The sequence below is a fragment of the Thermothelomyces thermophilus genome, chromosome 1 (genome assembly GCF_000226095.1).
Source record: "Thermothelomyces thermophilus ATCC 42464 chromosome 1, complete sequence".
Classification (NCBI taxonomy): domain Eukaryota; kingdom Fungi; phylum Ascomycota; class Sordariomycetes; order Sordariales; family Chaetomiaceae; genus Thermothelomyces; species Thermothelomyces thermophilus.
Genome location: NC_016472.1, coordinates 3636297 through 3657608, shown reverse-complemented (window position 1 = coordinate 3657608; position 21312 = coordinate 3636297). Strand labels below are relative to the sequence as shown.

Below are 21312 nucleotides of genomic sequence, written 5' to 3'. Positions count from 1 at the left end.
GTTAGTCCTTCTCTTCCCTTTTCCGATCCTCCGACCTGTCGATGATTATGCAAAATGATCAAAGAGCTTTTTAACCCTGAACACCCTTGATGACAAACCCATCACAACTTATGAGGCACATCTTCCTCTCCTTGATAAGAGATACATGCATTCATTCTATGGGGTATCGAGGCTGATTAAATATACAGTGAAGTCCCCCCATCTCCCGAATCATCCTACCACTGCTGCTGCTGATGACGCAGCCATTGCGGGCTCGCCCTTTCTCAGTGATATCTCGACGCCTGATTCCTGCAACACCTGCTGGGCGACCTGTACCGCCTGTTCTGGAAGCCCAGCCAGCCGTGCTACCTTGAGTGCGTGACTTTGCCTATTGACTCCCTTGCGCAGCTTGTGAACGTAGACAAACCCACCCTGCTCATCCTCTTCCACGTCCGTACAGTACGTGTCAACCGTCCCGTCAGGACCCCCGTTTGCGATCCCCAAGCCCTCTTTTCCCACCAAGTCTGCGATGCCGTGGAAATGCGTCGCGAATAGAGCGCGGCACTTGTTGACTCGCACTAAGTGGTGTAGTGCGGCGAAGGCGACGGCCGTGCCATCCTCGGGCGTCGTTCCGCGACCGACCTCGTCCATGATGACGAGAGATCGCGGCGTCGCCTGCCGCAGAATGGCGGCCGTCTCGAGCATCTCCACCATGAAGGTGCTCTGGTCCTGGAACAGGTTGTCCGCCGACCCGACCCGGCTGAAGATGGCGTCGACGATCCCGACGGAGGCATAGTCGGCCGGCACGTAGCACCCGATCTGCGCCAGGATGGTGATGAGTGCATTCTGTCGCAGGAAGGTCGATTTGCCCGCCATGTTGGGACCGGTGATGAGCCAGACACGGCCATGCCCTCCCGCGTCTTGCTGCCCTTCTTGTTGTTGTTGTTGTTGTTGGCCTACCCCCGATGGTGCGGCGGCGCCGAGGAAGAGATCGTTCTTCTGAAACGTCCGCCCTTGCTCGGCCAGCCCGCCTTCGACGGTCGGATGCCGCCCGCCGACGATAATGGTCTGCCGGGTGTTGGTCAGGATGGGCCGGACGAGGCGCTGCTCGACAGCGAGGCGGGCAAAGGAGGTGGCGATGTCGAGCTCGTCGAGCACGAGGGCGTTGCGCCGCAGCTTGACGAGGTTCTTGACCACGCGAGCACGCAGCGAGGCGAACACGCGCTGCTCCTCGCCGCGGATCTGGAGGCGGAGCTTGTCGAGGGCCTCGCCGAGGACAGTCCATTCGGGCTGGTGGAAGGAGCGCGTCGACCGGCTGGATGAGAGGGTACGGAACGGCCCCGAGTCGCTACCGCTAGACGGGGCGCTCCGCGCATCCTTGCCCTTGACGTGGCAGATGTGGCCTAGGCCGGGCGTCCAGCGGAGGGTGAGGGAGGCTGCGTTGAGGCGCGCGCGGAGGGTCTCGGTCAGCTGGTCCTTCTCCTGACGGAGAGCGGCGAGCTGGCCGTGCAGGCGCGAGAGAAGGGCCGAGGCGCCGGGTTTCATGATCCAGACTTCATTGTCCTCGCCGTAGTGGTCCCGGATGGAGGCGGTCTTCTTCCTGGCCGTCTTGGCCGCGGCTCCCTTGGGGAGGATCGTGCTGTCTTGTTCGGTCCCTTCGGTCTTGACGATCTCCTGGGCGAGCGCCATCATCTCGCCTGCGTTGCTGTCCTCAATCTCGTGCTGCTGGACCAGCCCTTCCTCGTCGATGGCGTCGCGGATCTGTTTGGCGAGTTTCAGGGGCTGGTCGAGGCTGATGCGATCCACCATGGCGGAGAGGCAGTCTTTCTCTGGCCCGCCGGCCGTCTGGGATCGAACGGCCGTCTTCAAAAGATTGACTATGTCTTCTGTGGCCTTGATGGTGTTGGCCAGACGTAGGAGGTCGTCTGCGTCACCCCGGTTGAGCGCGAACTTCTGAGAGAGACGCTGAGAATCATGACTTCTGCGAAGGAGGACGACGATGGCGTCTCGGAGGTCCTCATCTTGGATGAAGCGGGAGACTAGATCTAGCCGGAAGTTGATGACCTCTAGCGAAGTTGACGGAGCGCCTGTGGAAGGTCAGCCCAGGATCCCGGCCCTCCATTAGAAAGTGCGACGTACTGAGCCACTCGTTGAGAAGCCTGGCTCCACTCTTGGTCACTGTTCTTCTGATAGCATGCAGTAAGCTTCCCCTGAAGGCGCCGTCCCTGATAGTCTGCTTGATTTCCAGGGAGCGCATGGTGTTCTTGTCAATATTCATGATATGCATGCTCTCGTGACGCATGGGCGGCTGCAGCTTCACGCTCAACCCCTGAAGGCGGTCCATGACGTAGTTCAGCAGGATATTCCCCGCTTGCACTTCGCAGTCTGTGAAGTTTTCGACTGTTTGGGCGGGTATCTCCGACTCCAGCATCGGCGCCCAGTCGGAAAGCTGCCTCAGCTCCCCCCGGGCCGAGTATGTCACGGGGTACCTCTCCTCCCGGAGGACAGACAAGAGCGAATGGTTCTGATCAGACTCTAGCACCTTGTCAAGGACTATCTCCCGCGGAGCTTCCCGAGAAAGGACGGAGCCGAGCGCGGGGAGCGTGGTGGGCTGGGTGAAGAAGCAGCCCGTTGACAGATCCAGCCACGCCAGGCCCAGCCGGGCCGGGGCTTCAATGGCGGGCTCTGACGCTGCCGTGGGACGTGGGCCGTCTCGGTGGCTCACATGATCCGACGCCACCGGGTCGGGCAGGTAGATGGCCATGACATAGTTGGGTGCATAGGGATCCATGAAGTTCTCGTCGATCAGGGTGCCCGGCGTGACGATACGGGTTACCTTGCGATTGTGCATCAGACCGCCGGACTTGACCTTCTCCGAAGGGTCATTTGGGAATTCCTCGGCAATGGCTACGTGGCGATTGAAGTCCTGGACGAGTATCTTGAGGAAACGGTCCAGCTGGAAGAAGGGGAATCCGGCCTGGGAACAACAGAACCCATCAGACCACAAAATAGATCAACAAAGAACGGCGGCATGGTGCGGACGCGGGACAATACCATTGGGACTGGGCCGACGCTCGTCTTTTTCTGGGCTACCTTGAGGTTGAGGAGAGGGCCATACTCTTCGGCCTGGTCCAGATACAACTCGTAGAAGCCGCCGACGCGCGTGAGCAGCACGCAATTGTCAAACTTTTGCATGTTGCGGCGCGCCTGCAGCACCACGGTTGGGTATGCGGGCTCATCCTCGTCGGGAGGGAGCGGCTCTGATGGTGCGACAAAGCCTTGGGGCAACTCGTCCAACTTGACCACCGTCCTCGTCTTCTTGCCGCGAACCTGGTCCAGCTGCGGGGATGGTGGCCGCGAGCGGAATCGAGCGCCGAGCAGGCTAGCGAAGCCACGATGGCCGTCAGGTGGGAGCAGGATTGAGGCCGTAGTTGCAGTCGGCGTGCCAGAGCGCCCGACGGTGGCGGGACCAGACCGCGGGAGTGATCCAGAAGGGCCCAGACGCGCGATTCGGAGCCGCGGGACCGGCTTCGAGCGCGGCCACAGCATCAATTATGGCCTGTTAGGTCGGTCCAACACCGGGATCTAGCGACGGGGTGACGTAGTTATCCCCTGTTCCGTCGAGATTCTCCCGGTCACGGATACCCAGGCAAGAAAACGGAGTAGACGCGACCACTCTTGGTCACGGGAAGGAAGAGAAGTCTGGAACATGGGAAGAGAAAGAATGAGCTCGGCATACAGGTTGCCCCACAAGGGTAGCTAAGTACCTTGAACATACCTAATTAGGGTTAGGGTTATGCGTGCAGCGGTAGGTTTGCTCGGTTCGGTCACGGACCCAGCCCGAGCCCGGAACTTTTCTTTTCCTAATAAACTCTCCACGAGTCGGGCTTCCTCGTCACAGCCCGCAGGTTGGTAATACTGTGTGTACGGATTATGCACCAATGTTGTAGGTACCAGGTAAGGTTTGCAGTTTTCAACGCGCTAAAATAAATTACTAGGCCCTTTTCGATCTCGATCAGACGGATTTGTTTCCATTAAAGTATTGGGGTGCGCGCGGCAGAGAACCTCATGAGCGACTCCTAATGCTCAACTGCTCGGTGGCGGCTGGAAATTCAGCTGGCGACTGGAAAAGTCCGAAAGGGCAGATATTTCAAACTCCGAATAACCTGGGCTAAACCAAGAGCTATACGGATCATTCGACCGACGCCACCGCGGTCGTAAGACGCTCGGGCATACCATTTCGCCGCTCTTCCTGAAGGCTTATGACAGCAAGTATGGATTACAAATTAATCCGTACTTACTTACGATACGCTGTAATAATTACCATGCCTGGCAACACGCATACCTGCATATACGCACAGAGAAGTTGGTCATCTCGACCGGACAGGAAGGGTGTGGCAGTGTGCAACTATAACAGAGAACGAATAAAAATAAAAAAAAAAAAATAAAAAAAATAAAAAAAAAAGGGGGAGCGGAGAATGCGATAAAGCGGCGATGGCTGCAGACAACGCGGCACCCTCGTCCCGGGATTGCAACGCTGGTGTTCTCGGCGTGGTTCAAGGGTGGCCCGATCTTGCTCCTGGCTTGTCCACCCGGGCGGAGGCCATCTGCCAGATGCGGGCCGGAATCGACCGATTTGGGGCCTCGATCTGCCATGAAACCAAGCTATTTCAGTAGCTCTCAGCCCATCCTCACCTCCATCCGCTCCGCTCACCACCCTGACTGAGCATGAGGAAGCCCTTTCCCCGCTCCCGCCTGGCCCCTCTCGCTTCCACTGTCCACCCACCCCTACCCTGCTCTAGGAATTTTTGTTTCTTTTTTTCTGCCTTGATAACTGTCGGGCTGCCAGGCCGTGCCGCAGCGTGCAACATGCAAATGGTGGGAACATGGTTTGCCGCGATCAGCGGCTCTGGAGGCTGATTGCCCAGATGCTGACGAACCCACTTATTAATCCGGCGAGCTGCCCTGATGATTCTTGTTGGCCGTGGTCGGGTAGCTGAAATGGGGCGTTGGGCGAGAGATATCGACCTGCCCATGCAGGTAGCTTATTTTTACCTGCCCAAGGTCTACTTAGTTAAACGGACAGACCGGCCTTAATAAGGGGCTCTGTGCCCGCTTGCCACCCCGAACCTGCCGTGCTTCTCTTATGTCCGTCTCTGGCCGTCGCGAATTATTTTGATACAACACGGCTTTTTTTCGCCCGAGCGATCAGCCTCTATTGCAAGTGAATTTCACCGTTCCTGGGCCGGCAAGGCGCTTGCAGCAAAGAAGCATCCGACTTTCTCCGCTGCGACCTTACCTGACCCCTATCTATAAGTGGGCGCTGCGCAGCATTTCGGATGAGGCTAGTAGGGATACTCGTGCGACAACCCGACAGCCCCTGAGTGCGAACAAAGAGCACAACCACAAACATGGCGACGTCTCTACCCCTACCCTTCAAGGCCCCAACCCCCGTCACGCCTCCGCCAGAGTTACAAATGTTCTCGAGGGGGGCTTCTTCACCAAGTCTGCTGTCATTCAACCCGGCAGTCCACCGTCATCCAACAACACCGCCAATTCCTAACTCGACTCTGGCTCGAGAAGGTCCACCACTACCACGCGAAGCGTCGCAGCCGTCATTGAATCCACCAGCAAGCAATCCGGCCGCATTTCCCACCACCGCCGCCACGAGGCCGCCCAACCCGGAGAACATCGGCAACGGCAACGGCAACGGCAACGTCAGCAGCAGCAGCAACAACACCACCAAACACAGCCAAGATCAACACCAGTATCACTACCACTACCAGCAGTACCACGGCGCCAACCCGCGCCCACAACAGGGGCCGTTGCCATTTCCGCCCAGCAGCGACCCGCACTACCTCGCCATGGCCGCCCGGATCGCGAGCTACTACCAGCAGCGGTGCCGGGAGTGGGCGAGCGAGCAGGAGCGGCGGCGGCAGACGAGCATGCAGGCGGCGACGCTGGTGGTGGCGTGGTACATGCGCGACCGGGTGCTGCGACGGCGGCGGAGGAGGAGAAGGGCGTTCCGGCGGGCGCTGCGGGCGAGAAGCGTGGCGGCGGGCGGCCCCGCGGGACGGGCAGCCCGCGGCGAGCGGCTCCGGCGGTGGCTGCTGGGCCTGCCTCCGCCCCCGACCGCTCCCCTGACCGGGTCCCCTGCCGGCTCTGCTGCTGCTGCTGGCGGCCTCGTGGGGGACCAGCAGAGGAGGACGCCGCCGGCGGACCGGGACGAGGCCGAGTTCGACATCGACCGCGATGTTCCCACGGACGGGGACGCGCAGCTGCTCGAGACGACCAAGAACATCATCAACAGCCAACTGGCGAGGCTGGACGTGCCTTTGCTGGGCACGGTGTCGTTTGACGACAGTGAGAGTGAGACCGAGGATGAGGCGTTCATGGATTACGAAGACCATGAATGTGAGGACGGGGACGACGAAGTGCAGAACGAGGAGGCGGTAGAGGAGGAGGAAGAAGAAGAGGAGGATGACGACGAAGAGTATACGGAATATGATGAGGATGATGACGAAGGTGTTAAGGATGAGCGTGGAGAGGATGGAGAGGGCAACGACGCGGATAAGGAAGAGGTTGGTAAGGTCGAAGTTCAGCGTGGTGGTGGGGGTGTCAAAAGGAAGGACCTTGCCTCTGCTTCTAAAGACGTCCAGCTAGGGACGACAGCCATTGGGAGTCGCAAGCGTCCTCACAGCATGATTTCATGATGCGACGGTCCAGACGGGGAAAGGCCGGTTGTTTTTCTTCTTTCTCTTCTCTTTTCTCCCCCCTTTCTTTTCACTCTCTCTTCCTTCTGGTTGGCAGCTTCACAGGTTTTTTTTCCTCTACCACAATTTCGACGGGAGATAGCATCGAGTTTAATCATGGATTAGCGTCAGGTGATGACCATGGCTACTATGAGAACACATACCTCTGCGGCCTGCTCCTGGAACTGGATTGAGCTGGATCCTCCTTTGGCCATGCATCACTTACCGTCCAAGCCGTCAATTATCGGCAATCTGGTCACGGGCTCGAGATTCAATTGCTCCAGCTCCCCGGCTCGGGTGACGACCATCTTCTGGATCAGGCCCATCCCAACCATTCCACCATTCGGTCCAGGCTGACATGTCATTTGGACGCCGTGGTCGCAGCGCACTATATCCGGACGGTAGGATTGAGGAGCTTGGGGATGCCAGAGACGACCATCATGATCCATCGAGACGTGCGGAGTAGCCGGCAATGACCCCTCTTGATGTCGGTGGGGTTGTTGTTTCCGTCGAAGATGGACGAGAGCCAAGCCTGATTGGCTTGGGCACTTTGCGGGGAACCCGGCCAGGCACCTCCCAAAGCCACGCAACCATGTCCGCGCGCCCTGGCAGCAGCACGCCTGCAGCCCCGAGATCAGCAGGCCCCGGCAACCATAGACCAAAGCACCTGCCATCATGTGTAACCGTCTCTTGTTTACACAGTGCGCCGTTTCACTTCGGTATCCGGCCCTCTCTGTCTTCGGATGGGTTCATCAACGTCCTCTTCACAACTCGTATCTAAGAATCACTTGACCACCTAATAAACCGACTTCGCGACCGCACGTTCCAGCGTCGCTTTAGGTATTTATTGTTGTCGAGGGAGCGAGAAAGAAGCAAAGAAACAGCTCCCGCTTCTCTTGCATCACCAATCAAGAACTTCCCAAGCCTGCCTCAGGATTGATTCCATTCCATTGACATACACACACCGCCGTTCCTTTTGCTATAGTCAATCCTCTTTTCGAGCCATCTCATCCCCAATCCATTTCTGGCGCCGACATCATGGGTGGCGAGACACCGTCCCAGAGGGGTCCTCGGAGCGACTATCCCCTCCAAGCCCCAAAGCCCGTGGGCCAACTGATTTCCAACATCTACAAAGACCGCATCAGTCAGTTCTACTCGGGCGGCCAATATGAGCACCAGAACCTCCTTGCCATGATGAAAGAGGCCGTCGTCTCTGGCGAGCCCCATGTGCAGCTTTCCGTGTGGCATGCTCCGGACCAGACTCGCCCGACCTTCAAGAACGCTACGTCCCACAAGTTCACAAAGACGAGCGTCGGCGAGTGGTTTGGCCCCTCGTGGACGACCCACTGGTTCAGGGTCATCTTGAAGGTCCCAGAGGAGCTCCGGGACAAGAGGCTCCTCGAGTTTCATTGGGACGCCAACAATGAGGGGATGGTGTGGAACGAGGACGGCCACCCGCTCCAGGGCCTCACAGGCGGCGGCGAGCGTGTCGAGTGGATCCTCCCGGACTCGTTCCGCGACGGCAAGGAGCACACCATCTACATCGAAATGGCCTGCAACGGCATGTTTGGCAATGCCCCGGGAGGGGACTCGATCCAGCCACCAGACCCGAACAAGTACTACCGCCTTGACCGAGCCGAGATTGTTGCCGTCGATCCGGATGCACGCCAGCTGTACATCGACATCTGGATCATCGGCGACGCTGCGAGGGAGTTTCCCCAGGACTCGTGGGAGCAGCACAAGGCGCTCAAGACCTGCAACGAGATCGTCGACGCCTTCGAGATCGGAAACAGGGAGTCGCTCAAGACCTGCCGGAGGATTGCCGAGCAATACCTCGGGCCCAACGTCAACTCGGCCAAGGTGTACGAGAGCGGCAAAGAACCCGTCGTTTTCGGCATCGGACACTGCCACATCGACAGCTGCTGGCTGTGGCCCTTTGCCGAGACCAAACGGAAGGTGGCCAGGTCGTGGTCCAGCCAGTGCGACCTGATGGACCGGTACCCCGAGCTCAACTTTGCCTGCTCCCAGGCCCAGCAGTACAAGTGGCTCAAGGAGCTGTACCCTTCCGTCTTTGACCGGGTCAAGAGGAAGGTCGACGAGGGCCGCTTCCACCCCATCGGAGGCAGCTGGGTCGAGCACGACACCAACATGCCGAGCGGCGAGTCGCTGGTCCGTCAGTTCTTGTACGGCCAGCGCTTCTACGAGAGCAACTTTGGGAAACGCTGCCAGACCTTCTGGTTGCCCGACACGTTCGGTTATTCGAGCCAGCTGCCGCAGCTCTGCCGTCTGGCCGGCATGACGCGCTTCCTCACGCAGAAGCTCAGCTGGAATAACATCAACCGCTTCCCCCACACCACCTTCAACTGGGTTGCCTTGGACGGCACCCAGGTCATCTGCCACATGCCTCCCGCCGAGACGTACACGGCCGAAGCCCACTTCGGCGACGTCAAGCGCAGCATGTCGCAGCACAAGTCGCTAGACCAGGACGCCACATCCCTGCTCGTATTTGGCAAGGGAGACGGCGGCGGCGGCCCTACCTGGCAGCAGATCGAGAAGCTGCGTCGCTGCCGTGGCATCAGCGACACTGTCGGCCTACTGCCCCGAGTACACATGGGCGAGTCAGTCGACGACTTCTTCGACAGGATCGAACGCAAGGCAGACTCCCTCGTAACATGGTACGGCGAGCTGTATTTCGAACTGCACCGCGGCACGTACACGACCCAGGCCAAGAATAAACGCGACAATCGCAGGTCCGAGGTTGTGCTTCGAGACCTGGAGCTGCTAGCCACCATTGCGTCCATCAAAGACAAGTCCTACAAGTACCCGAAGAAGGAGTTTGATGACATGTGGGAGCTGGTGCTTCTCTGCCAGTTCCACGACTGCCTTCCGGGGAGCTCGATCGAGATGGCCTACCGGGAATCCGACGAGGTGAGTTGTTCGCCGAATCCAATGTAAAAGCCAAGGATGGGAACTCACACGCCGCAGATGTATGCCCAGGTCTTCAAGACCGCCGAGAGCGCCTTGAAGGATATTTCCAAGGTGCTAGGTTTCTCCCAGGTGCAGACCACCACGGTCGCAGACGGTCTCGCTCTCAACACGCTACCATGGCATCGCAAGGAGGTTGTCGATATTTCTGAAAACGAGGCCGCTGTCGCGTGCGGCAATGGCCCGCTGCTGAAGCTGCGGACTTTGAAGACGAGCCAAGACAAGCCCCTCGTCACCCTTCAGCAACCCTCGAAGAGTGTTTTTGTCCTTGAGAATGATCAACTCAGGGTCAGGGTAGAAGCGGGTGTTATCACGTCGCTCTACGATCGAACCGCCGAGCGCGAGATCATCCCCAAGGGCCAGAAGGCTAACCAATACGTCATCTTTGACGACAAGCCCCTCTACTGGCAGGCTTGGGACGTCGAGGTCTACCACCTCGACACTCGCAAACCTCTTCAGCCTGGCGAGACCAGAGTCCACGAAATCAAGAACCACCGCGTTAGCGTCGTCACCCGGACCAAGATCAGCGACGAGTCCTCCATCGAAACCATCATCAGTCTCACCGCCGCCCTCCCGGGCCAACAATCCCACGTTGAGATCTCCAGCACCGTCGAGTGGCATGAAACGATGAAGTTCCTCAAGGTCGAGTTCCCCGTCGACATCCGCAACACGGAAGCGTCGTACGAGACGCAGTTTGGTATCGTCCGGCGCCCGACCCACTATAACACCTCGTGGGACATGGCCAAGTTCGAGGTCTGCTCGCACCGCTTCGCCGACCTCTCGGAGCACGGCTACGGCGTGTCCATCCTCAACGACTCCAAGTACGGCTTCGCCACCGCCGGCAACGTCATGCGCCTGTCGCTGCTGCGCAGCCCCAAGGCCCCCGACGCCCACGCCGACATGGGCACCCACCACATCCGCTGGGCCATCCTCCCCCACCAGGGCGCCCTGTCGCACGTCACCGTCCGCAAAGCCGCCGAGTTCAACAGTCCGCTCAAGCTCGCTGCCCCCGCCGGCGCCGGCGCCGGCGCCGCCTTGGCGGACCTGTCCTCGCCGCCCGTGTATCTGACGCCCGACTCGAGCGAGGCCCTGGTGCTGGACACAGTCAAGCGCGGCGAGGACGACGAGGACGTCTCGCGCGGGGAGCTGCCAGTCAAGAAGGGCCGGAGCGTCATCCTGCGCATCTACGACAGCCTCGGCGGTCGGGCCCGGGGCACCGTGGCCACCACCTGGGATGTCGCGAAGGTGTACAAGGTCAACCTGCTGGAAGACGAGCTGGAGGAGGTGGTACTGGCTGAGGGGGGCCGGTTTGCCGTGGACCTGAGGCCCTTTGAAGTTGCCAGTTACAAGTTGCAGCTGGCGTAGATGAGGAAAGAAGGAGGTTTGCCTGATTTGGTGGTGGTTGGAAGGTCTTCTGAGAAGGAGGTGTTGTTGGGCTTTTGGCACGGTCTCAGTGATCAAGTGAACGGAGTGGTGTGACGTGAGCATGCGGAACAAATGCAATTGCAGACACAAAATTCTGGAATAGCTACTGTTGGGGTTTTGAGACGCTGATGAGCTTCTTGATTTTCGACCAAAACTCCCGTAGCATACAAACGGCCACACACGAACCCCAAACCAGCAACGAAACAGCGCCAAAACCGGCAAATCACCTCCCTCTCGCCTTCCTCTTCCTTGCCTCCTTCTCCCGCGCATACTCGTTTGCCGCCCGGCCTTCTTCGCCTTGAATCTCGGCCACGAGCCGCCTGTACTTCTTCTCGTACGCCGCGTCGCGCTCCTTCTTGATCCGCAGATTCTCGCGCCGCATGAACGCCGCGTCCTTGCGCAGCTCGCGCAGCGCGCCCTTGCGCTCGCGCTTGTGCTCGGCCTTGAGCTTCGCCAGCTCGGCCCGCTCCCTGTCCGGGTCGTAGTGCTTGTCAGGATCAAACGAGTCTTCAAACTTGGGAATGTATGTGCGGATCGCGAGAGGGCGGTGATGGTGCAGCTCGAGCGGCCTGCGGGACAGGCGGGCAAGCTGGAGGAGACGGGTTATAGCTGAATTTACATCCGTCAGCTTGCTTGTTAGCGCCTCCGGCAAGTGGACGCTGTTTGCTTTGCCGGTAAGGTGCTGGAGAACGAGGGAGGCGGGGTGGAAGGTCTCGTAAAAGGCTGGGAGCTTGTGCCAGGTTTCTGCGGCGGCTTTGAGAATTGCCGCGACGGTGTTGATGATGGCCACTTTGAGCGAAGACTCTTCAGCCGCAGAGAGTGACCGCTTTTGCTGGCAGTCGCCGCAGTTGAGTTGCCGGATGGTAGTATTGCCGGCGTCTCGGATCCGAATTCCTGCGGCGGGTTCGTGAACCGGGAAGAACCCTAGCTTCCCTTGGGGTTTCTCATGCGCCAGAGCGCAGAGCGTGTTGAGGCAGAAGTTCATCAGCTCCGGCACGTAGCGCGTTGAGAACTGTTGGTATTGAAGAGCGAGAATCGAGAGATAGGTCCCCGTCGCGTAATCCGAAAGCGCTTGTGGGATCTTCTGTCCCAGGTAGCGACCGATGGCAAGCATTGCAGGGGTAACAACCTGATGGAAATGGTCGGATGTGGGAAATGTTGTCCCGATTGCGGTGAATAGGACAAGATCTCCGACGGTGAGAGCCAGGGGCCGGCCCTGTTCAATCTCCTGGATGTGTGCTCGGTATGCCTTAGCCACCTCAATCGGGAACGACTTGGCCATCGAGTGGATGTGACGACTCAAGCTCTCCAAGGTGGGAAACCAGTGCGGCTCGAACCTATCGCCAAGGTACGCGACGTGGTGCACGAGAAGCTGCGAAAATATGCCCAGCCTCTCCTTGTTCTTGCTGTCGAGCTTGGGATGATAGAGCGCCCGAATTCGCTGAACAGCTACCGGAAGTTTCGTCACATCAATCCCCTCGAATATCTTGAGCATCTCATCGTGACTCTGCGGGCATGGAAATGTATAAGGGATGCCGTTCTCGTCGTCTCCTTTGGTGTTGCTGGGTGTTTGGAAGACTGGATCTTTTGTGACGGCTTCTGAGAGAACCCCCTTAACAAACTCGTCGTCGTCCGAGTCGGATTCTGACCCAGAATTCTCGTCCTCGCTTTCATCTTCGATTTCGCTCTCGATGTCCAGATCGGAGCCGCTGGCAACAAGATCCTCGTCAATCAGAAAGTCGTCTTCGTCATCGAGCCCCAGTTCTGTAGCAGTTGGCCGGTACTTGACTCCCTTGCCCAGGCCGAATTCATCATGCTCTTCGGTATTGAAGGGGTCGTAGGCTTTCTCGACGTCTTCCTTTTCTCTCTTGTCCTTCTCCTCCTCATCCTCCTCGTCTTCTTCAACCGCCTCACCCCGCATACGCTTCAGTCGTTTCTCCTCTAGTTCCTTTAACCGCTTCGCTTCTTCTTCTGCCAACTCCTCTTCCGTCTTCGTCCTCTCGGCGGGCTGTGCCCGCTTATCGGCAGCGAGCTGTTTCACACGAATATCGTAATCTTTTTCAAGCGCGGATTTTTCCTTGCCGGCAATAATCTTTGGGGGTTCTTCCTTTGATGGTGGTTTCGGTCTCTGGAGCAGAAGAGCTTGAATTTCAGGCATCTGCTTGTCAAGCTGGACTCTGAGCTCGTTGTCCTCTTCTTTTGCCGCCTGCCGTTCCTGTGGGATTGTGAGTACCCTGGTCGTTCCGTCCCGCAAACACACTGAGAGACTTACGTATCTGTACAGCTTTGACTTCGCTATCACCTCCTCATAGATTTCCTTCTTGGTCTTCTTCCTCTCGGGCTGCTCGTTGTCTTCGTCTAGCTCCTCCACGGCTTCCAATAGACGCTGGCGTTTTAGCATCCTCCTTTCGGCTCGAGAAGTGTCGGATTCATCCCCCGACGGTAGATCCTCCTCATCAAAGTCATCTTTCACAGGCACCGCGTCGTCGCCGTCGTCGCCGTCGTCGTCAAAGAGGGGCTTGCCCATATGGGTTAACCCCCCCATCGGCTCGTCGTCATCCTCGAGGTCAAACGCTGAGATCTTCTTGTGCTTTCGCTGCTGCTCGCGGGTGAATCTCTCGATCATCTTTTCCTCGAGTGACAAGTTGGGGTTGTTCTCGCCGAAGCGCCTGTCAATGAGCCCTCCAACTTTGTTGCGCCGTTGCATTTCGACAAGAAGGGTTTGGCGCCGCTACTCATCACCGATCAGCGATATGCAAGCGTGAACCCCAATTATGAGATGATCATACCCTCTCTTCGCCCATGGCTTTGGACAGCCCAGGCCGCCCCTTTATACCCATCGCAGCCTTGTCATTGGCGGGCTTGTTGGTGGTAACTTCGAACTTGGGTCCCCGGGCGTTGGTCTTGAATTGGAAGGGGTTGAACTGCTCGCGGATGCTGGCCAAGGCCTCTACACGCTGAAGGCGCTTGTCGGGCCTCGCCTTTTGCTCCTCGGCATTCTTGCGCCTTTGTTTCTTTGACTGCTGGGGGCCGATGATTCCTTGCTCGCGAAGAGAGGCCTTGAGCCTCTTCAATTGTGACCCGGCCATTTTGGCAATGTGAGTTGGCGCCTGCGTCGCGGTGCGATCTGTTGCAGCTAGGAATCTCTGCCTTTTTGTTCAGAGATTTTTTTGAGTGGCATGCTGCTCTGGCTATCTTATCTCGCCGGCCCACATGTTCTGTCGGTAGCATAATCCGTACAGTGCACCCACTCCCCCACCTGTAGGGAATATTTGGGAATGCACGAGCGTTACCAAGATTAGACTGCAGTTGTGGAGTATCAACATTGCATCGACAACCCGAAACTGCACCTCAAGAATCACATCGCAAGTCTGTATGACCATCTACGCTAACAAACAGCGTCATGGCTACGACTCGCGCCACCATTTTGGGATGGCTAAGCAGGCTCATCCGGGACGACCGGGTTCTTTTTGGCTATCTGGCCATCAATGCAGTGGGTTGGCTTATGGGAGTGCGCGTGCTCCTCAAGAAGTGGCGAGACGAGGCCGAGATTAAACCGGTGCAGCCCAAGACGCAATATATCACCCAGGAGACCGAGGATGCGCTCAAACTCGGCACGCTAGACACGCTTCTCGGTCATTACAATCAGTCGATTCGTGAAACGGCAGCCAAGATTGTCTGCGACAGAGCCGTCAATGACAGGGAAACCGTCGATCGGCTGCTCTGGGGTATCACGCGCAAGGACTACGATGAGCGCATGAGGAATTTGAGGGCTCTTGCCATCATTACAGATCCTCGTAAGCTTCTGCCATTCCCGCGTTTGATTGCTCTCCCATCAGATAAAGGACTTTGTAGGCTGACTGCGTGGAAGAGAGTCTTGAGAGGCTACATCGATGGAAAGCATATGCTGCGTTGGTCAGGTGCCTGGAATTGTCCCTTGACCCGGAGCAAGAAGTGCTCGATGACGCAGACTGGGACGAGTACCCCTTGCGTGACATGACGGAAAAGCTCTGCCTCATGTTCATCAGCCAGTTACTCAGCTGCTACGACGCCGAGAAACTGGTCAAGGCCAAGTTCGTAGAGAAATGGCTGGCCAGACAGAACTGGGGGACGACCGAGGAGGAGAGGCAGCGGAATTTTGCGCAGTACCTTCGTTGCAGAGGAAATCGCATCACTGACATCGTCGCCTCGATCCGGGGAACGCGCTCTGGCAGGGAAGCCCTGGAGAAGACGGGACTCTTACCCAGATCACCTCCCTCGGATACAGACATCGAAGACAACATCTCGCTGATTGAACGATTTAGCGTTTTGCTTTCAAGTAATATCAACATCAGCAACCTGCGGGAGGATGAGCAGGCACGTGTCCTGATACGATCTCTTCAGGGAGCACAGACGGCCGAGGAACAGCGTGTTAGGCATCGTCACCGAGAAGCCATGGTTCTGAATGATGGAACCCGCCCTCTGAACAGCGAAGATATCATCCAGAGACCCGACTCTCCTAGATGAGCATTCCACAGTTCGGGTGGCCAAGCGGACATGGCGGATCGAGAAGAAGGCCAAAGGCAGAGAGTGTTGACCGAATGACATCGACAATCGCAGTCTTCGGTATCGAAGATAGCACACCGACAGAGACTAACATTGCGTCGGTTTCCGCTGTTTGTCTTGTTCTCAGCGAGTACAAATTACCAGGGGCTGAGCCAATCGCCATATATTGCGACCACCTTGGCCGCATACTAAGAGATAGCTGCGAACCGTGACGGCAGTGAGATATGCGTGCCAGAAAACGGCTACCCAAGGCACTAGCGCGCTCCGCAGGATGACGAGTCTACCTGCTGCCGAAAAGAGAGCGGGTGTGCTCTGCTCCCGAGAGATCATGGGACCCTAGCGGTATTTCAGGGAAGCGAACAAGCTTGGTTGGCGCCGAAATTCGTCAAGGATGAACATTACCCGCGGCAGTCTCCGTACGTACGTACTTTTGACGAACGACAAGAATTTGCCCAAACACGAAGCAGGGCGGAGCCAGCCATCTTTCGCCCCGAACAAGGCTCTAGGATCCAACGGCAGTCAGAGTACTGCTAGCGTTTTCGCCCTTCATTGACGAGCCCGATTCGAGTTCTGTGGTACTGAAGCAATCGCGCCATCGAATTTGTTCCCAGGGCGAAGGAAAGGACAGTGTTCTAGAAGTACAGTAGTGCTCGCGTGTGTATAATTATTGTAGTCTTCCGTGCACTACGCGACATGCAACGCGACATGCAACGCGACATGCAACGCGACATACAACACACCCTCCGTTGACCTTTACACTACCGTGCTAGCATGGTAGCGTTGTATTGTCAGCACTCTAAAGTATGTAACGTGGGGGAAGGCGTGTGTGGTCACCCCGGCCACCGTTTGTTGATTGCTTGAGATGGAACATAACAAAGCTACACAAGGAGAGTTGGTAGATGGTAGCTCGAGATTGGGAGTGAAGATAAGGAGAGCAAAGATTGCACAAAAACCGGTTTGAGACCACATAAGCCTACACAAGAACAGCCAAGCCATGTCCTCCCATTGTATATATGTACTTTGTACAGTACAAACTACGAAGTAGAGAGCTATACGTAGTAGAGCCCCGATATTTCGATGGCATGGACTACCCCCGTAGCAATGATCCAAAAATAAATCCAGCTCTATCTGGTATAACACTTGTACATACAGTACGGAGTAATACATTAGTACAGTACACTCACAACGGAGTAGTGCGAACGCTAATAAGATCTCCACCAGGATTACTGGATGGCTCCTGCGTAAGGATTGCGAGATCATTCTGGTTTATCACAGCGCGACCTACAAGGTAGGTATGTCCGTATATTTCCTATCGCATTAAGCAGGGAATATTGCTGTGTCTAAAGGAATCTGTCTACGGACGTACTAGGCTCCATTGCAGGGCCAGGTGAAACCAACCCCAGCCAACCGCCGCGGTTGCTTGTCGCGACTCCACGCCTGAGTAATTACTGTGTAGCAAGCTACTGCGGAGAGTTGGAATATGCAGATGCAGATGCAGATGCAGATGCAGATGCAGGGAGGCTACGCTGGGGTAATAAACAGAACGGGTCTGAAAAACGTGTGCTCCTGTTGCCGCCTTCTGTCTCTAAACGCTGCTGTTCTCTCTTTCCAAGGTGGTGGTGGTGGTGGATGGTTTTTCGTCTATTGGCTACCCTCTAAGCGGGTCTTAGACGTGCCTGCGACGACGGCAAGGCATAAATTCCGGAGGCCGGATACATAAGGCTCGACATTCCGGAGTGTGTGACAATCTGCCCACGTCCAATTTGCTTCATTTTAGTTAAAGTACGGGTTACCACTGACGTTAAGGTTCCCTTGCCATTTTTCAACTGCCGTTCGCCCCCCTTTTTCTTTCCTCTGCTGGTTCTCGATTTTTGTTGGGACGAGAGCGACGAATTACCCCGCCGATCGCATTATCGCATCGCCTTTTTAACTTTGTTCTTCCTGCTGCCGATACGCTGGGCTCGCCCATCACTTGACCAACAGCAACTTATGTTTCCCCATCCTAGCGTGCTGATAGGCCGATTTCCGAAGAGCGCATCAGCCACCCCGAGCTCCATGTCGGCCATATTGAGGATTCACGGAGTGGCAGAACGATACTAAGGCCTAAGATTGAATTGGACACGACCGGTTATTGGTTTCACAGCCAGAGCAAAAAAGCGAGGGCGGCCAGAGGCGTGCAACCTTGTCCACCCATTTTTAGAACCGAACCTGCGGAGTACCCGTCCCTTTGGACGAACTTGGGTGGCGCGGATTTCGTCAAAAGCAGCCAGTAGGCAAGTGGATTCCAGTGGATAACCGTGCCGTCCCGCGTTTCGGCTGCTTGACTAGGTGGCGCTCTTCAGCGGGTCATTTACCGTAGCTTGTCAAGGCGCTGGCGTTCCCGAAAGACCGGGCGGCAGTGGGGTGTAAACAATAAAGATCGGTCGCTAGGGCGTCTTGCGGCCACAGCTCCCAGCCAAACATGTCTTCCGCCACTACCACCACATCGACCTACAACACTACAACAAGGCATACTTTGTCGCGACGACCCGGCCGCAGTGGTATAGCAACGGCATCAACCCCGAATTTGAACCAGCTTTATACGGCGCAATCGTCGCGTCTGCAGCCTCCCGCGCTTGCGCGCAAGGGATCGGTCGCTGTGCTCACGCAGAACTCGCTCGCCGCCATCCCCGATGACTCGGAGGGCTACGCATACAAGTCGGTCCTGACCAGCGACGCCGAAACCATGCCGATGCCCAACACCCCGGGCCGCTTCGGCGGCGGAGACGAGGTCGCCATCGGTGATACGGTTGAGGTACCAGGAAACATGACGGGCACCGTCCGTTTCATTGGGCCAGTTGCCGGCCGCAAGGGCACCTTCGCCGGTGTCGAGCTGCATCCCGAGTACGCGAACAGGGGGAAGAACAGCGGCGATGTCGACGGGTGAGTAATTTTTGGCGTTTGCCCCCTCGTTCCCTCCAAGCAGCTCATTTGGGAGGGAGGGAAGCAAATGCAAGGAGAAGCTTGACCATGGATGCTGACTGGGTCATCCTTTCATCCAAGTGTTTACTACTTCACGACGTCCCAGCCGGGCTCCGGCATCTTCCTCCCCCTGGCTAAGGCCATCAAGCGCGATTCGTCCTCGATTTCCGGGAGCTCGTTTCCAATGACACCAGCAAGCGGCGGGTTAAAGGTGGCGAGCCAGAACTCGACCAACTTCACACCTCCTACTCCGGGCGTGCCCAAGTTCAGTCAGTCCGCCGGCCCCGGACGCGCCCCGAGCCCACTCGGGAAGAAGGTCCGCCCGTCGTTGCCGCGTCCAGAGTCGCCTGTTCGGAGGCTCATGACGCCGGGCTTTCGCCCTACGATCGCCACGCCGGCGCCGAAAACTGGCCCTCCCAGGTTCGGCAGCCCAACCTCTGCCAATAAGTTCGCTCAGAGCGTCCGCAGCACGACCGGCGATCCCAGCAAACGAGCACCGAGCCATACCCGGCAGGGCAGCGTTGGACCGCGTAGTGTCTCGGCCCTCGGAACCACGTCGAACCCACACTATGCCGACGACGACACCATCGGTCCCGTCTCGTCCTTCTCATTGAAGGTGCGGCCGGCGTCTAGAGCGATGTCGCGAGCTGGCACTCACGCCAATGACGAAGAAATCGAGAGGCTTAGGGCGGAGCTGGAGGACCGGGACCGGCAACTCAAGGAGCAGGCTGCAACACTGGCCGAGATGGAGAGCAGTCTGACAGAGCTTCAGGGGTTGATTGAGAACTCGGAGGCGCCGCCAGCGCAGCGACGAAGCAGCATTGATGACAAAGACGCGGGACAGCTTCGGGCACTGCTGAGAGAGAAGAACGATAAGATTGCCATGCTCACGGCCGAGTTTGACGCCCACCGAGCCGACTTCCGCAGCACTATTGATACGCTAGAGATGGCGAGCGCGGAGACAGAGCGGGTGTACGAGAAGAGGATCGAGGAACTGATGCAGGAAATTCAAGAGCTCCAAGATAGGACCGCCGACGTTGACACGATTGCAGCGCAGTTGAAGCAACTGGAGGAGCTCGTCCAGGAGCTCGAAGAAGGACTCGAAGACGCTAGGAGAGGAGAGGCTGAGGCGCGGGGTGAGGTCGAGTTCCTGCGCGGGGAGGTAGAGCGAACGCGTGCGGAGCTCCGCCGCGAACGGGAGAAGGCCCAGTCCGCGATCAACGGCGCTAACGGCACTGCGAACGGCGGGGCCATGTCTAAAGAGCTAGAACAAAAGGAGGACGAGATCAGAGGGCTCAAAGCGATCATTCACTCGCTCAGCAGGGACTCGGTTCCAAACGACAACCGGGACCAGACTCCCACCCAGCGGCACTCCTCTTTCCGCTCGCACCCAGGCGAACCCATCGAGGACCGGCTCACCCGCGAGAAGCTTGAGCGCGAAGTCGCTGAGCTCCGTGGCTTGGTTGAGAGTAAGAGCGCCAGCATAGAGCAACTCGAGCGCGAGCTGGAGGCCGTTCGTCGTGAAAGCGCCATGACGTCCGGGGGCCCAGCAGGACAACGCAGCAGCACCATGACGGTGGGCAGCGCCGCCAACGACCGGAACTCGATCCGCGACTCGAGGAGCACCGTTATCGCACCGCCCAGCAACAACAATTCGGAACTCCAACGGCACAAGGGTGTCCCCCCACCGAGCGAGAATCACACGATGACGCTGGAAGCCATGCCCGAGAGTGATACCTACAGCACTGCCACGGAAAACTCGACACTCTGGTGCGAGATTTGCGAGACGTCTGGCCATGACATCCTGACGTGCACCAACGTCTTTGGCCCGGAGCATCAAACGAAGGGCAGCAGCAACAGCAACAACAACAATAGCAACCCCGATGGGAAAAGGGAGGATGGTGGCCAGGAGGATGACGAGTTTCACGAAGCCGTTAGCGCGGCAGGTATCAAGCCGGCCCCTCTATCTCCTCTCAAGCCGTCGTCCAAGCCTGCTGCCACACCGCCCACTGCGACCGCTCCGACGTTCGCGTCAGCTGCAGCCCCGGCTCCGCTAGCTCCAGCGGGTACCCGAACGATCCCTAACCCGATGGAGTCGGGCCCCGTAGCGGGCAAGAACAGCGGCGTGGTGGATGCCGGCAAGTGGTGTGCCCTGTGCGAGAGGGACGGACATGATAGCGTGGACTGCCCTTTCGAGGACGCGTTTTAGTAGAGTCGCGAAGGGGCGACTGTGACTTGCTGTCTGGGGCGCAGTGTATGAAGCGCCTTTTGTTGTTCTTCGAGTGACTAGTTACCATTCCTACTAACCCCTCCTGGGATGCCTCAACGAAGAGCGGGCTTGTTGGGAAAGCGAGACAAAAAAAAATCCAAGCTCGGGCGTCAAGGACATTGTTCTTTATTTTGTCGAATAGGGCATTTGTAATTGAATTGATTATCGTCAGGGAGCCTGCTGTGCCGTCTTTTTTCGTCCAAGGGGAAACTTAAGGTTTGCAGCCAGCTGTGCTGTATCTTCAAAAGAAATTCCGCATCTGGTCAGGTGGTTGCTGGAATATCAACATCAGCGGATGACTTGACCAATTTTAGCAAAGAGGCTGTGGACCTCCATCCAAGGATAACTAATCCGTACTCCGTAACGTTACCTTGTGCATCGGTCACAGCTCAGCTA

At 57.5% G+C, this 21312-nt stretch overlaps 6 protein-coding genes across 6 annotated transcripts; 4 read left to right on the top strand and 2 right to left on the bottom strand.

The window, feature by feature from the left end:
- MYCTH_2295942 (uncharacterized protein) lies at positions 1-3708 on the bottom strand. The gene is made up of 3 exons (XM_003659167.1): positions 3034-3708; positions 2119-2956; positions 1-2066 (listed from the first exon to the last, which is right to left on the bottom strand). The coding sequence occupies exons 1-3, from the start codon at positions 3526-3528 to the stop codon at positions 211-213; spliced, it is 3189 nt and encodes a 1062-aa protein (XP_003659215.1). The 5' UTR covers positions 3529-3708; the 3' UTR covers positions 1-210.
- Positions 3709-4710: 1002 nt separating this feature from the next.
- Positions 4711-6861, top strand: MYCTH_86821 (uncharacterized protein). The gene has a single exon (XM_003659166.1). It carries the CDS (start codon positions 5391-5393, stop codon positions 6690-6692), a length of 1302 nt encoding a protein of 433 aa, XP_003659214.1. The 5' UTR covers positions 4711-5390; the 3' UTR covers positions 6693-6861.
- Positions 6862-7589: 728 nt separating this feature from the next.
- Positions 7590-11223, top strand: MYCTH_2295939 (glycoside hydrolase family 38 protein). Its single transcript, XM_003659165.1, has 2 exons — positions 7590-9659; positions 9717-11223. The coding sequence occupies exons 1-2, from the start codon at positions 7770-7772 to the stop codon at positions 11079-11081; spliced, it is 3255 nt and encodes a 1084-aa protein (XP_003659213.1). The 5' UTR covers positions 7590-7769; the 3' UTR covers positions 11082-11223.
- On the bottom strand, positions 11223-14282 carry MYCTH_2295937 (uncharacterized protein). The gene is made up of 3 exons (XM_003659164.1): positions 13931-14282; positions 13414-13872; positions 11223-13356 (listed from the first exon to the last, which is right to left on the bottom strand). Exons 1-3 carry the CDS (start codon positions 14228-14230, stop codon positions 11365-11367), a joined length of 2751 nt encoding a protein of 916 aa, XP_003659212.1. The 5' UTR covers positions 14231-14282; the 3' UTR covers positions 11223-11364.
- A 262-nt stretch (positions 14283-14544) lies between these two features.
- Positions 14545-15647, top strand: MYCTH_2122835 (uncharacterized protein; the record flags this gene model as incomplete). The annotated part of the gene is made up of 2 exons (XM_003659163.1): positions 14545-14938; positions 15013-15647. 2 exons carry the CDS (start codon positions 14545-14547, stop codon positions 15645-15647), a joined length of 1029 nt encoding a protein of 342 aa, XP_003659211.1.
- A 2320-nt stretch (positions 15648-17967) lies between these two features.
- MYCTH_2295934 (uncharacterized protein) lies at positions 17968-21311 on the top strand. Its single transcript, XM_003659162.1, has 2 exons — positions 17968-18608; positions 18729-21311. The coding sequence occupies exons 1-2, from the start codon at positions 18148-18150 to the stop codon at positions 20854-20856; spliced, it is 2589 nt and encodes an 862-aa protein (XP_003659210.1). The 5' UTR covers positions 17968-18147; the 3' UTR covers positions 20857-21311.
- The last annotated feature ends 1 nt before the right edge of the window (position 21312 follows it).